This window comes from Molossus molossus, unplaced genomic scaffold (genome assembly GCF_014108415.1).
Source record: "Molossus molossus isolate mMolMol1 unplaced genomic scaffold, mMolMol1.p scaffold_m16_p_8, whole genome shotgun sequence".
Taxonomy (NCBI): domain Eukaryota; kingdom Metazoa; phylum Chordata; class Mammalia; order Chiroptera; family Molossidae; genus Molossus; species Molossus molossus.
The window spans coordinates 101,583,267-101,598,327 of NW_023425402.1; the positions used below are offsets into that span (position 1 = coordinate 101,583,267).

Sequence of the window (15,061 nt, forward strand, 5' to 3'; positions counted from 1 at the left end):
TCCTTGTTAACAGTCTACCTCAAATTTCCCAGTACAAAAATGGAATCAACACCCTCCAGGTTCTGGAAAAGAACTGGTAGGTTATTCTTTAAATGTTGCATTTTCCTCAGTTAAAATATTATGGTAAAATAATACAACTTTATGTAGTAGTCAAAAGCAATGCATAAATATGTCTGAGACACCTGGTTGATGCAACATTGCCTGGGCTGGACATTCAAGATCAAAGAGGCCCTGGCCAGCTAGCTCAGTTGGTTAGAGTATCATCCCAATATACCAAGGTTCGATCTCCAGTAAGGGCCCAAACAAGAAGCAACCAATAAATGCAAAATTAAATGAAACATCAAACTCTCTCTTTCTCTCTCTTTCTGTTGGCTAAGCAAAATAAGCCAGTCAGCCCTGGCTGGTTTTGCTCAGCATCGGCTCGCAGACCAGAGACCCGGATTCGGTTCCCGCTAAGGGCATGTACCTCAGTTGCGGTTCATTCCCAGCCCCAGCTGGGGTTGTGTGGGTGGCAACCAGAGACTGGTGGCAACCATTGTCTCTCTCACCTCTCTCTCTCTCTCTCTCTCTCTCTCTCTCTCTCTCCCTCTCTCTCTCTCCCTCTCTCCCTCCCGCTCTATCTGAAGATAAATGCAAAAATGTCCTCGGGTGAGGATAAAAAAAAAAAATAAGCCAGTTAGAGAAAGACAAGTATTACATGATCTCACTTATATGTGAAATCTAATAAAATGATGAACAAGATAAAATGATGAACAAAACGGATCCAGAGACAAGGAAGCAAGGAACAGACTGAGGAACCCCAGAGGGAAGGGGGGAGGGGGAAAGGAAGAGATAAATCAAAGAACTTATACGCATAACCAACAGACACATAGTAGTGTGGTCACCACACTACTGGGCTGGGGCAGAAGCAGGGTGGAGGAGGTCAATGGGGGAAAAAGGGGAGCGGGAAATCTGTCATACTTCCAACAATAAAGTTAACTTTAAAACAAACCAATAAGACAGGAGTCTGACCAGGCGCGCTGGCAGGTGGGAAAGCATCACGTGGCATCGCAATGAGAGCTGAAGCAGAGGTACCCAGACGGTGTTTGGTAGACACGGGCGCAGCAGCTACAATTTTGCATGAGAGAACTGGGAGAGGCTTCCCAGAGGAGGTAATGATTACACGGGATTGGAAATGAGCAGGTGTTGGCCAGATGCAGACTTGGACAAAGGGGATTCCAAGTAGAGGGGGGAAGACGTATGGAGGCTGGGAGCTGTACAAAGGCCTGATATAAGTGTAGGAGAGTGCAAAGATCAGACGTTTTGGGGTGCAAGCAATACATTAGAATAGGCAGTGAGGCGTGCTTATGTAATGGGCCAGAGACACAAGGAGGAACTTCAAATCTAGAACATGTTTCCTCTAGGATGATTTTGGCTCTCCGTGCTTTATTTTCCTCATTGATAATAAGGACAATGGTAGTGACTTAGTGCACAAGGTTAGAAAGCCCAAGACCAAAAACTGTGACAAAAAGGCAAATGATTACACACGCTTAATTAAACTGGAGGGCCAACTGGTTGCGTATTAAAATGACAGTTCCCATTTTACCGAAGAGCTCACCTCCACCTAAGGAAATAGACCCAGACCTGCCGTTATTATAAAACCCCTCCTCACCGACCTTGCTGCTGCTTTGTCACAACAGTCCTGTCAGTCAAGCAGGGACGTGTTGTTCATTCCCATTTTATTCCATAGGAAACAATCCGGCTTACGCGATGCCCACAACTCCCACGCGCGGGGTTGGCACTGACACTCATGTCTTCCGACTTCTTGTCTCGTGGTTGCATTTGCGGCCCGAAGCTGCTTCCCTTTACATCAACAGTTAACTGTGGCACTTCACCTTTTAGGTTATTTACAAAAAGGGATTGCTCTGACATGTTTGGAAAGGGTAAACCTCCCACCACAGTCCAGTGCACTGAGTGCAAACGCCCCTCTGTTGGCATTATCCCAGCCACCCCTGTAGGAGCTCCTGCCCAGGGGGCTGCGTAGACAATAGATATTGGAGAGGAGCACCTCTCAGTGCCCCAGACTTGCGATGGCCAGAAAGGGGCCGATGGACAAGGCTTGGACAGCACAGCCCGGAAGAGGAAGAGGAGGGGGTGCCACCTGTGACGGCAGGTCAGGCGACGCCTCTGCAGTCGCCCTGGGGAGCACAGCTTGCCCCATCAGTAGAGATACCTGTGGGGAGAAGGGGGTGCGGGAAGGAGAGCACGGATGCGGTGCTCAGAAGGCAACACAGGGCAGGAAAGAAGGCCCTGGAAGGTGGGGCAGTCAACATACACCGCCCATAACTTCAGACATGACAAAGCACAGGTCGCGTCAAACCTACGATTGAACCTCTTCTCTTTCATGTGTACATTTTGGCAAAACTTGGTTTTGGAATGAAGTATGTGGAGGTGAAAATAGTGGTTAGAAAGAGATTTGTCCAGAAATGTAACACAATACTTGTCTGAAAAATTGCCCTATTAATAAATAATTTACCTACTGTTCAGAATATGGGTCATACATCATAAAACAACTATTTCATTTGGCTTAAGCTTTTATTTCATAAACTCCTACATTAAATAATCCATGATTTAAAAAATCTATCCACTAGATGGCTGTGTTGCCTTTATAGATAGAATGTTTCACTTAGAATAAAACTGAAAAGTTTTTCTGGGAATAATTAATTATCCTTATTTGGGGGGAAAAGTTCTATTCTCATATGTGTGGAGTTTTGATAATTGTATGTTTTTAAGGCATTTGAAAAAAGTCATTCAATTTTTCTGAGAGTGAAACAAACTCAAAGGAGATAAATTTAATCCTGAGAGGTGTGTGTAATGACACCCATTTCCCTTTTTGGTATTTAGAAAATGTTTTGGATACTCCCCAGCCCCAAATCATTTGATTTAAGAATAATACTTCTGCTTTTTTAAAAAGGCAGGCATAATCCTAAAAATCCTATAAAATCCCAACAAGAAATTGTTTTGAATTCTAATGTCTCCTGCTGAGTAATATGGAACTTAGGCCACACATTCTTAGAGCAAATTAATTTGAAAAAAATTTTAACTACCAACAGGCAGAAAAATACTTGTTTTACTTAAAATGTTTTTTTTAAAAAACGTTTCAATTCCAGTTTGGTTGTAAGTAAATGTTTTTGTTTGTTTTTTACTTTTTTATAGAATGTATTGAAGTGACCTTGGTTAATAAAATTATGTCGGGCTCAGGGGTACACTTCTATAATACATCATCTGTATATCGTATTGTGTGTTCGTCACCCCAAGTCAAGTCTCCTTCCATCACCATTTACCCCCCTTCACCCTCTTCTATCTCCCCACCCTCTTCCCTCTGGCCATCACCAAGCTATTGTCTGTGTCTGAGGTTTTTCCCCCCTTAATCCCTTCATTTTTTTCACCTCGCCCCCTAATCGTCACCCCCTTTAACAGCTGTCAGTCTGTTCTCTGTATCTATAAATCTGTTTCTACTGTTTTGTTAGTTTATTTTGTTCATTAGATTCCACATATGCGTGAAATCATATGGTTCTTGTCTTTCTCTGACTGGCTTATTTCACTTAGCCTAATGCTCTCCAGGTTGTATGTAAATGTAAATTTCTTTGTTGATGTATAAAACCGAAGAGAAATCTCTTCATCTTCTCATACTCTCTCTTTGCCACCAATTTTCTTTTATACATACATGCCTCTGTCTGAAAAGTTGGATTGCAAAAATCCCCTTCTTCTATTGATAGTAAATGTTTAAACTCCAAGCCGCATATTTTAGGTTCATTGATACATTCATTAGATTTAGAATGCCAACTGCATTCAAGTTATTATATGATCAAAATCTGGATCCACAGTGTTTTGTTAAATAACTAAAGCTTCTTAAAATAAACAGGGTTCCCCCACTCTTAAAATCAAGAGAATCACAGGACTGAATATTTAGATGCACGTTATATAACATACACCATCATCAGAATCTTCTACTTCAATGATCAGTTTGATTGAAATACTATATTAAGCTCTTCCTTCAACCCTTTGTAACTTTCCCTGTAGGACATAATTAAGTTAGAGGACGCTTTTGTGGGAAAGCAAAGATCTTGGATGAGAATGGCGCCAAATGGATGTCTATTTAGTTAGTAGTCATGATTATGAAAATGGTACGCAATCATCCAAGTCTTTTAATGCATCCGTGAAGCTGAAGCTCAAGCTTCTGGTTTTAGTTAACATGTGTCCTTGTCATAAGAACCTGAATGAAAAATTAGACCCGTAGTAGTTGACACTCACAAAAACATCTGACAGAGGCGAGGGTCACTTATTAGTCCAGCCATTCATTCCTCCCCAGGTATCTCCAGTCACTGTGTGTGTGAATATGCGTGTGCATGAGGGCAATGATCCTGGAAAACTGGACCCCAGATCTAATGAGCTTACAACACTGGGGGTCCTGTGGCCCTGTGGTGCAGGCTCTGAGCGTGTTTAGTGACACCTGTGATCATTAACGTGAGAGTTGGGGACAAAGGGCTAGGGGGTACAGAATGCAAAAATAGTTTCTGTTACCTTCGCTGACAGCCTGTAAACAGAACATTCTAAGCATACAGTGTTCAGACCCTACAAAGTCTGGTCATTTCCTTTCAGCCTGAGATGTAAGACGGCATCAGAAATAATACCTATCAATACAGGCTTATTCAGGGGCCCCTACAATGTACAATTTATATACGTTATTTTTTTCGATTTTTTTTTTTAATCCTCACCCGAGGACATTTTTCCATTTTTTGTTCAGATAGAGTGGGAGGGAGAGAGAAAGAGAGAAACATCGACGTGAAAGGGACACATCGAGTGGCTGCCTCCCGCACGACCCAACCAGGGCCGGGGACAAACTGCAACCGAGGTATGTGCCCTTAGCGGCAACTGAACCCGGGTCTCTCTGGACCTCAGACCGACGCTCTAACCGCTGAGCCAAACCAACCAGGGCCAATTTATATATGTTCTTAATCACATCTTACAAGTGAAGAAACCGAGGCTCAGAGAGATTAAGGTTTCACAGTCATACATCACGAAACTGGGATGCATCCAGGTCTGTCTAATTCCAGTGCCATGTATCTTCCCTGCCCCTCGCTGCCTGTTCAAAATAGGCTTCACATGAGGAAGACGTGTTACCAGAATTTATGTGTGTAATCTTTAATATGGCAAGACTACATCTATTTAGATTTTCTTTTCTTTATTGATTTTAGAGAAAGAGAGGGAGAGGGGGAGAGAGAGAGAGAGAAACATCGATGAGAGAGAACATTGATTAGCTGCCTCCTGCATGCCCCCCACTGGGGATTTGGCCCACAACCTGGGCATGTGCCCTGACTGGGAATCAAACCGGCGACCTCTTGGTGCATAGGTCGATACTCAACCACTGAGCCACACCAGTGGGGCAAGACTACATCTATTTAGAATGAATCACATGGAGTTATCATTACACTATCACTTGTAAGGTGGGTTAATGAAAATGGCTCTGTACTTTTATATAATCGATATTGCTTTCTACAAAGAGTAGTAATGACAAAAACATTACTCTACTTAGGAACCCACATTGCTGGACATGACATATACCTTAATTATAGTATATTGATAGCTTGAACAAAGATATGAACTTTACAGCACCAGATATTATAATATTTTTAAAACCCAATGAAGCAGAATTATTCAACATCAACTCCATATTCAAAAGAAGTGGGTTTTATTGTCTTGTCTGACAAAAACCAAAAAATTCTTGAGTGGTGTCCTAAAATAGCCGGCATATTTCAGCGGGTCTACCATGCTTGCACCATGGAAGAGTAAGCTAGGTCCAAACAAATAATGAAGAGTTTTGACGACAGGGACACAATTAAATGCTAGAACTTACTTCCACCAGATAGTACAACGGTGGCATTTTATAGATAGGGTGGGGTAGCAAAATGTCATAGTTTCATTTTTTTGTGTCACTATTAATTCAGAGAGGATGGGGAGAAGTTCTTAAATACCGTCCAGATAGCTACTAAAATTTGGTCTGGATTTGGAAGAACCGAATTTCATATTGTTTTAAAAATTGGATTCATTTGATGAGATCCAGACGGGAACTCCAGGTTTCCCCAAATTGAACCTTCATCCTGAAAGGTCAGGGTGTCTTCAGAGCTGTGATAAGGGGCACACTCGTTTTCTCTGTTGGCAGCTCTTCTCTCTAAATTCTTCCTCCCTATATATGGGAAGAAGAGGCTTCTCAGCCAGTTCACTGAGAACCTCCCAGCTGGCCAGATGAGAGGTGTACAGTTCTCAACCCACTGGGCCTCCCTGGTGTATCTGCAACCGGCCGTTCCCGTCTTCGTGAAACTAGACTCGGATACTGTGCTGGTGTGTCACTGCTCAGACTGTCTCTCCCCTGCGTTCTGTGTTTGCAGAGTGTCCACCGTTTTCTCTTTCAATAATGCTGTCACCTAGAGCTTTAGTCTAGCTCTCCACTCTGGGCCATCGATCTCACCTCCTGTACACTGCGGAATAATGGCTCCCAGACTGTGACCTCTAATCGAAACTTGCCCTGTGAGCTTCAAATTCATTTCCACGACTGACTCTTGGGTACCTCAACAGAGCAAGCCCGGTTCATAGCTCATGCTAAACAACCTCCTAGTCTTGTGTTTTCCCATTTGCTGGAGCCACTGTTAACCTGGTCACTCGAGCAAGCAACGTGGAGTTATCTTCCCCTCCTCTTTCTCACCTTCTGCAAATTCTTGACGACACACGCTCAGTTTTTCTTGAATCTGTAATCTCTCCAGTACTTTTCTTGCCATATATATGAGTACCAGTGGTATGTCGTCAATGGAAAATGGTCAAGGAGGTCTAATTCTGGCAGTTTTCCAACAGATAGCCTTCTGATCATATGTAACAAAGACTTGGCAGAGGCAGCCTGAATACCAAGCTTTTTCTGGAGGATGACCTGGGGAGTAATACCCAATATCCATGTCAATATTCCACTGCTGATTGAGAATTTGTTCCCTGTCTAGGTAGAGGCAGGGAGAATCTGGTGAAAGTTAATGAAATACAACAGTACCAGGCAACAATAAATTGTAACTGGTGAATTAACAAATGCATAGTCCTAATGTTCACTTCCTGATTTTGTGCATGTGGCCTGGGAAACCTGGGTTCATGTAGGTACATGTCTTTGTGTGAGTTATAGAAACTATTGAGGAACTTTATCTATGCAATGGTGAAACAAGTTTAAAAAATGACTTTGATTGGCCCTGGCTGGTTTGGCTCAGCGGTTAGAGCGTCAGCCCGCAGACCGGAGAGTCCCAGGTTCAGTTCCCGCTAAGGGCAAGTACCTCGGTTGCGGTTTGTCCCTGGCCCCGGTTTGGGTCGTGTGGGTGGCAACCACTCGATGTGTCTCTCTCACATCAATGTTTCTCTCTCTCTCTTCCTTCCTCTCTCCCTCCCACTCTATCTGATGATAAATACAAAAATGTCCTCTAGTGTGGATAAAACAAATAATAATTTAAAAAATAATAACTTTTATTGTGTAAGTTATAGAAACTATCGAGGAGCCCTGGCCAGGTAACTCAGTTGGTTAGAGCATTGTTGCGATACACCAAGGTTGTGGGCTCGATCCCCAGTCAGGGCACATACAAGAATCAATTAATGAATGCATAAATAACAACAAATTGATGTTTCTCTCTCTCTTTCTCTCTCTAAAAATCAGTACATAGAAATTTTAAAAAGAAGCTATTGAGCCTGGCTGGTGTGGCTCAGTGGCTGAGCATCAACTCATACACCAAGAAGTCACCGGTTCAATTCCTGGTCAGGGCACATGCCTAGGTTGTGGGCCCAATCCCCAATGTGTGGTATGCAGGAGGCGGCCAGTCGATGTTCTCTCTCTCTTCAATGTTTCTGTCTCTCTTTCCCTCTTCCTCCCTCTCTCTCTAAAATCAATAAAGAAAAAAAATATATATACATATATATATACACATAAATATATACATATATATAAAAAAGCTATTGAGAGAATTTATCTATGCCATGCAAGATAGAGGTTCAAAACTGCAGAATTCTCTGTGAATGGTATTTATGATGATCTGGCCACAAGGACTTCGGAAGTCCTACGCAGATCATGTATATTCCCACGTGTGATGAACCAGGTTTCGGAGGACAACAGGTATAGGGAGACTCGGTATTCACTGGTGCCTCACATGCAATGACTCATCTTGCCTGTGTGAGCAGATTTATTTCCAGAGGGTGGTTTCTTTACCATGGAGCAGACGTGGATTTGTTTTTCCTTTCAAAAAATATCCTTTGGCTTTTAAAGCATGCATCTTAGTGTTTCCATTGGCAGAGAGCTGCAATGTGACAGCGTCAGAGGATAAAATAGGACCTTATTTTTACAGTTTTAAATTATAGAGGCTGTGGTGATTGTTAAAAATGGAGAGAGGGGGCAACCCAAAGCATGTTTATGAATGTTTAACGTTTAGTCAGATCTACCCATGGTCTGGGAACTCTGGGAACCAATGTGTTCAAAAGGGAGGCGGTTTTAGCTTTCACAGGGATAATTTACTAAATTCAGTCTGTGACCAATTTCTCCTGAGAAGAACGAAGGATATGTGATTTGGGCCAAATACTGTAGACAAGATATCCTAGCGCATGAGGTTGTGAATTCGATGGAAAAGTTGTATTTGATGTAATTCTTGAAGAGTTTGCAAAGAAGCAGCTTTGGAAATGGCTCATATCAAGTCTGGAAAGGAAAAGTCTGAAAGTGTCACCTTAAAGTGGACAGAACAAGGGACTGGATATTAGGGAATCACAGTTGAGTGCCACTTCTCGTGCGAACAGGCGTGGTGACAGGAGGCAGGCCTCTGTCCTCTATGAAACCAGACACAGCATTTTCCAAATAAATTTTTCAGCAAGGGTCTTTTTTCCCCCTAACAAAAGCTCATAGCTATGTCTAATATGGGGAAGAAAAAAAAAGCTATAGACAGAACAATTCCATTGGAAACTGCAAGAGGGGAGCCTGGGACAGTAGTCAGCCAAACTGAATATGGGGACCCCCCACTCCCTGAGAACCTTCCCCTCACCACCAGGAGGCAGCATGAGTCGTCAGTGGGAACATTTTGGGGCAATGATAGCTGAAGTCTCTGGAGTTCTAATTTCTTATGACTAAACATGGAAGTCTGTCTGGCTTGGTAGGATACCATTAGGGATAATAGGAATTAAAACAGGGATGGATGAGCACCTAAAGACTTCATTTGGGAAAAAAACAGTCTGGTTTACTTTATTTATTTATTTATTTATTTATTTATTTATTTATTTATTTATTTTTTTATCCTCACCCGAGGACATTTTTCGATTTTTTGTTCAGATAGAGTGGGAGGGAGAGAGAGGAAGGGAGAGAGAGAGAGAAACATCGATGTGAAAGGGACACATCAAGTGGCTGCCACCCGCACGACCAACCAGGGCCGGGGACAAACAGCAACCGAGGTACGTGCCCTTAGCGGGAACCGAACCCGGTCTCTCTGGACCACAGGCCGACGCTCCAACCGCTGAGCCAAACTGGCCAGGGCCAGTCTGGTTTACTTTAATAGAACCTCTGATGTTAGGAGAGGGTCCAGGGACAATTTGGAAAATAGCATTAAGCTCGAAATGGATTTTGAAAGATCCATCTCTCATCTCCTTCCTGAGGCCCCTCTTGTGGAGGACACAGCAGTTTCTAATTTGCAAGTTACTTTTCCGCCTGTTGTCTCTGGTGTGACCATCTGAGTGGCCTCAGCCATGCAAACTGTCCTGGTGATGGCAGTTTTGTGAGGAGTCCCTCATCCTTCAAAGTTTCCGTCTTCATAAAGAAGGGGGAAGAGAGTTAACTAGCTGACGAGGGAGGTCATTTTGTGTGAATCCTGATAAAAGAGAAACAGTAAGTCTGCAGGACCTTGAACCTGTACACAGGTTCTCCTGGTCGGTGTATAGAATGTACAAATGTAGAGACTTCACTGTCTGGCCAAGACTCAGGCTTCCATGACTCATGCATGTAACACAGGTTAAATGGTCTAAGCCTCACTCCCTTGCTTTCTCTTCCTGAAGTGGAGGGCTGCGAAGAGAAAAGGGAGACAGACAGACTGACCTGGGGGGGGGGGGGGGGGGAGTGGCTCCCTGACAGCACACAGAGCAGGCCAGCTTAATTAGTCATCGTGCACAAAATCCAAACTTTTTAGATTTTTGAAGGAAACTGGAAATATTCAGCAGTTACTCCCTCTCTTTGTACCACAACCGCTGCCCCCCCCCCAATACATCGTAGTGCTAATTTTTAAGACAGGAATACATTTAAAAAGAAGAGAGTAGTTGACAATGAAATGTAAATGAGATATGCACATTTGAGGGAAATGCTGTATTGTTTAAAAAAATCCATAACATGTGAGGTTAGGATGAAGTATTTATAATTAAAGTATGTTTTATTGATTTTTTTAGAGAGAGGAGAAGGGAGAGGAAGAGATAGAAACATCCAAGTGAGAGAGAAACGTGGATCAGCTGCCTCCCGCACGCCCCCTACTGGGGATCAAGCCCACAACCCGGGCATGTGCCCTGACCGGGAATAGAACAGGACTTCTCAGTCCATGGGATGAGGCTCACGGAGCCACACCGGCCAGGCAAGGGGTATTTATATTTATTACTAGATGTAGACATTTATTTTCCTAGTACTCTATTTCCTTAAAAGGAGGTAAAATCAGCTACGTGACAACTGCTTCTATTTACAAATGACAGTTACTCATATTTTGATTTCTAACTTTGCCTTGTCCCTAAATTACATTTTTTCAGTGTTTCTTCTTGTTCTGCTCCTTTGACCTATTCTGAAAAACTTGGAGCATTTCTTTCTTTCCTTTTTTTTCTTTTCTCACTCTAATAAGCCTTTACAAGTTTTTTTTCCTAAACTCAAAGTACAGATATTGTATTTTAAAAATGTATGTGTCAAGGACATTTCCATTTGCAATGAGATAACATCCGTAGTTCAAGACAGTTTAACTTCCATTTCTTCATCAAGCTGTTTACGGTAGAAATTACCTCTATTTATCATATATAGAAGACTTGTAAATTTATAGATTGTGCATTTTATAACCTAGACTCAGGCACCCATGACACATTGTTACAAACACAGTTCTTGCTAATGTCTTTTTTTGTTGCTTTGGTTATTAGGGCTTATTTTTTTGATCCAATATCCCTTTAAAATTTAAGGTGGTTCTCAACCTTCCTAATGCCGTGACCCTTTAATACAGTTCCTCATGTTGTGGTGACCTGCAACCATAAAATTATTTTTGTTGCTACTTCATAACTGTAATTTTGCTACTGTTATGAGTTGCCATCGGAAATATGTGTTTTCCGGTGGTCTTAAACGACCCCTGTGAAAGGGTTGTTCGACCCCCAAAGGGGTTGCGACCCCCAGGTTGAGAACCACTGCTCTAGAACTAATAGAACACTCATCTAAGGCACCATGTGTCTGGGTCCAAATACATGTCATCCTGGAGGTACACAGAGTTAAAGCAGTTTTCAAAAGCTGTTCTAGATCTGTAGTCTGTGTTCTGTGGCAATCTGATGCTCATGAGCTCATGTTGAATATTTTGTTATTTACTGTGCACATTAAGAATTAATGAGCCTAGCTGGTGTGGCTCAGTGGATTGAGCGTTGTCCCATGGACTGAGAGGTCCAGGTTCAATTCCTGGTCGGGGCACATGCCTGGGTTGCAGACTAGATCCCCAATAGGAAGCATGAGGGAGGCAGCTGATCAATGTTTCTCTTTCCCTTTACCTTCCTCTCTCTTTAAAAAATCAATAACAACATATTTTAGAAAAAGAGTTAATAAAAGCAAGTTTGGCTAAATATCTGTTTGACAGCAAACAAATATAGCAGAATGAATCCTCAGTACTCTGTCTGTTTGGGTGTTTTAATCCTGAAGTGATTCAGAATTAAATTTGGCAGGTAAATAGAGTCATACACTGAGGACTGGAACATGGGATGGGGCAAATGGGAACAGTATAATTCTCAGCACCGTGAAACAATTTGAGATGTTTTACATACAATTTAAATAAAATAGCTTTCCTTTCCAACACATTTTTGTTTGTTTGTTTGCATTATAACCACAGGCTGATTTTCAACATGCATTATTTCAAACCAGCTCCTCTTTAAAGAGATTTTATTTTTCCAATATGAAGTGTTCAGTAGCCCACTGAGCTAACTCTTAGGAAATGCTCCCTGAAATGTGTCAGGCAGTGTGCTCAGCTCATCTGTGTTTTATTTCATTTAATTTTTACAGGAACCTTATGAGGTAGGGATTCTTATTACTGTCATTTGCAGATAAGGAATCTGAGGACGTTAAGGAACTTGCTGAAGGTCAAGCAGATAGTGATGGATGAGGACGGGTTTTGAACCCAGGCAGTTCAGCCTCAGAGGCACCATATTGAATCTCATTTGCACCATCATCCACTGCATTTCGTGGGTTAAGACCAGAGCTGGATGATCTCTTTAGGAGTGATACAGAAAATAAAACCGCACGATTTTATGGAAATATTTCCCCCGTCTAGCACTCTAGTCCCTCAATCTGAAAGAGTGAAGCCTTAAGAATGAAAGAAAGGAATCATGTATGACTTTCCCTAACACAGAATCATCATCAGGGAGACAATTTTGATACTTATGAAAACTCCTTTAAATATTCCAAGTTACAACAATAACTGATGGTTTTCTGGAAATGAGGTTTGGTAGATGCTCAGAGCTTGTTCAACACCAAGTTTACCACTGTACCAGTACACATTTCACCTTCTATTTTGGCCACAATAGAACATCATGCCACTGTATCATAAAATCACCTTAATGCCTGTTGGGAAACTGTGGAGATATACAAGCATCTGGTCCTTTCTCTAGGGTTCTGAAATAAGTCAGGGAGTCAGGAAACCACTGCTAACCCAGAAGATCCACTGGATCTTAGAAGACTCTGAAATTTACGGTTCTATGGAAAGTTCCATCAGTCTAACATCCCCCTGAGAAATCTCATCTGCATATATTTGGACTCTGGGTCTTGCTGCTTTTTTTATTTGAAGGCACTTTGGGAATCTGCATCTGGAGCTGGTTTTCAGAAGTGCCCGAATCGTGAGCATTTAGCACTAGACAGGACCTTGGGAATCCACTTGTGTAACTCTTCATCATTTTGCCAACGTGCAAGCCAAAAAACAGAGATTACAACTTTAATGTCACGGAGCCTGTCCGTGATAAAATCGCAATGGAAAGCAGATTCTCTGGCTCGGAGTTCAGAGTTTTTAATTAACTGACTTGGCCTTCATACCCATCATAGCCCCTGGCCTTTAGATCTGTCAGCATGAGTCTGTGACACTTCTTTTCTGCCTCTGTCAGGACTCTGGCTGAGGTTGCCACCCTGACTCACAGTTTTCTGACTCTGTAAGTGAACCTTCAACACCCTATGAAATAGCATATAACTAAAACAGAACACTGAGTAGTATATTCAATACTACCAGACATGGATGCTCTTGCACCTTCTGTAACACTGGAGGATACTGTTTATTGTTAAATAAATATAGAACCATAACCTTACTTTTACCCAGATCTTGAAGAAGCATGAATGAAGGAAAACATGATATAAAATAGTTTTTCATTCTTTACTGTCATAAATGTAGAGTCTGAGGAAATATATATATATATATATATATATATATATATATATCTTATTTATTTATTTATTTATTTATTCATTCATTCGTTTGTTTGTTACAGATGTTTCTCCTTTTCCTCCCTAATTGACATCCTCCTTCCCCCTTCTGTCCCCCTCTATCATCAAGGTCATCTTTTAAAACATGATATTATAACTGTGATTCTCTGCTTCAATAACTTTGTTATTAGTCTTAGAATAGGTTCAAAACTTTAAAAATATATATTGCTCCATGATATAGCCCTTACCTCCAAATCATAATTATTGCTACTGATCCAAATTCCCCACATCTGGAATTTTTATTCCCATTAATCTCAATTTTGCATGTGAAAATGTTTGCATTAAACCAATGCTGTTCTCCAGTAAGTCCTACTTTTAAAAGGGAAGAAAAAGACAGACAGAAGTTTGCACGACCCTAACGTTCACTCTCTCGTTATTGCCCGGCTCAGGCATAGTATCTGCCAGATAACAGGACGTACCAGGAGCAGCTGCAGCAACAGCACCAACAGAAGCAACATGTGTTGTTGGGCCTCTGGTTTCCAGGTGCTTGAGACGCGGCAGGTGTTCCTTCATTTGGTGATTGCTGCCTTTTCCGCATCTCAGCTACGTCAGTACCGGATTGGCTGGAAGAAGACAGAAAACATAAGGTATGAAAAAAAAAAAATCACAGTAAATATAAGTTGCCTGTGCTGAAACTTGTTAAAGGGTGGTGGCAGGAAGATACTTTAGAAAAGCTAAAACAAACAGGCCCTGGCCATCAAATTAAAAATTCTCCAGAAATGTTTTTAGGAGAATCTCCTAAAAGCTTTTGGGGACAAAGTTCTATCATTATCTGCTGCATAAAATTCTAGTAACAATATTGCCACATGATCAAAATCAGTTGGTAAGGTAAATATAAGGTCTGAAAATTTATTTTTAACTTCCTTCTTTGTTCAATGATTACATCTGTTTTCCTTTATGAACACCTTTGAATATTATAGGGGGCGTGTATTTCTGGTTTCTCCGCTGATGTTTACAGTGAGGTTAATTGAGCTTCATAAATCATTGTTGCAATGTTTTGACTTATATAACATCGTGAGGAAGATCAAGTTTGCTTCTGGTGCTCTCTCACCTTTTTTCAAAACACTCAATCTCCTTTTTTGGCACTTACGGTACACCCTCCAGGGGCCAATCCTGATAATATTGGCAAAACGCCTTATTCTCTGTTATATAACCTTGTTGCAAAGGCATTACCTCCTTCCCCTCCACCACCTAAATTTATTTTCATTTAGTAGAGGACTGTGGAAAGATATGCAATCCAGGATAATTACTTTGGTGGAATTTATACTACAGATCCCGGCAGATAAGAAA

At 41.7% G+C, this 15,061-nt stretch overlaps 1 protein-coding gene across 1 annotated transcript in view; it reads right to left on the bottom strand.

The window, feature by feature from the left end:
• The window catches only part of RGS17 (regulator of G protein signaling 17), a 97,489-nt gene that overhangs the window by 25,865 nt on the left and 56,563 nt on the right, over positions 1–15,061 (bottom strand). Inside the window, exon 2 of the mRNA XM_036249002.1 lies at positions 14,191–14,334. Within this exon, the coding sequence (XP_036104895.1) occupies positions 14,191–14,309 (119 nt within the window). The 5' untranslated portion in view covers positions 14,310–14,334. The remainder of the gene's footprint in view (positions 1–14,190; positions 14,335–15,061) is intronic.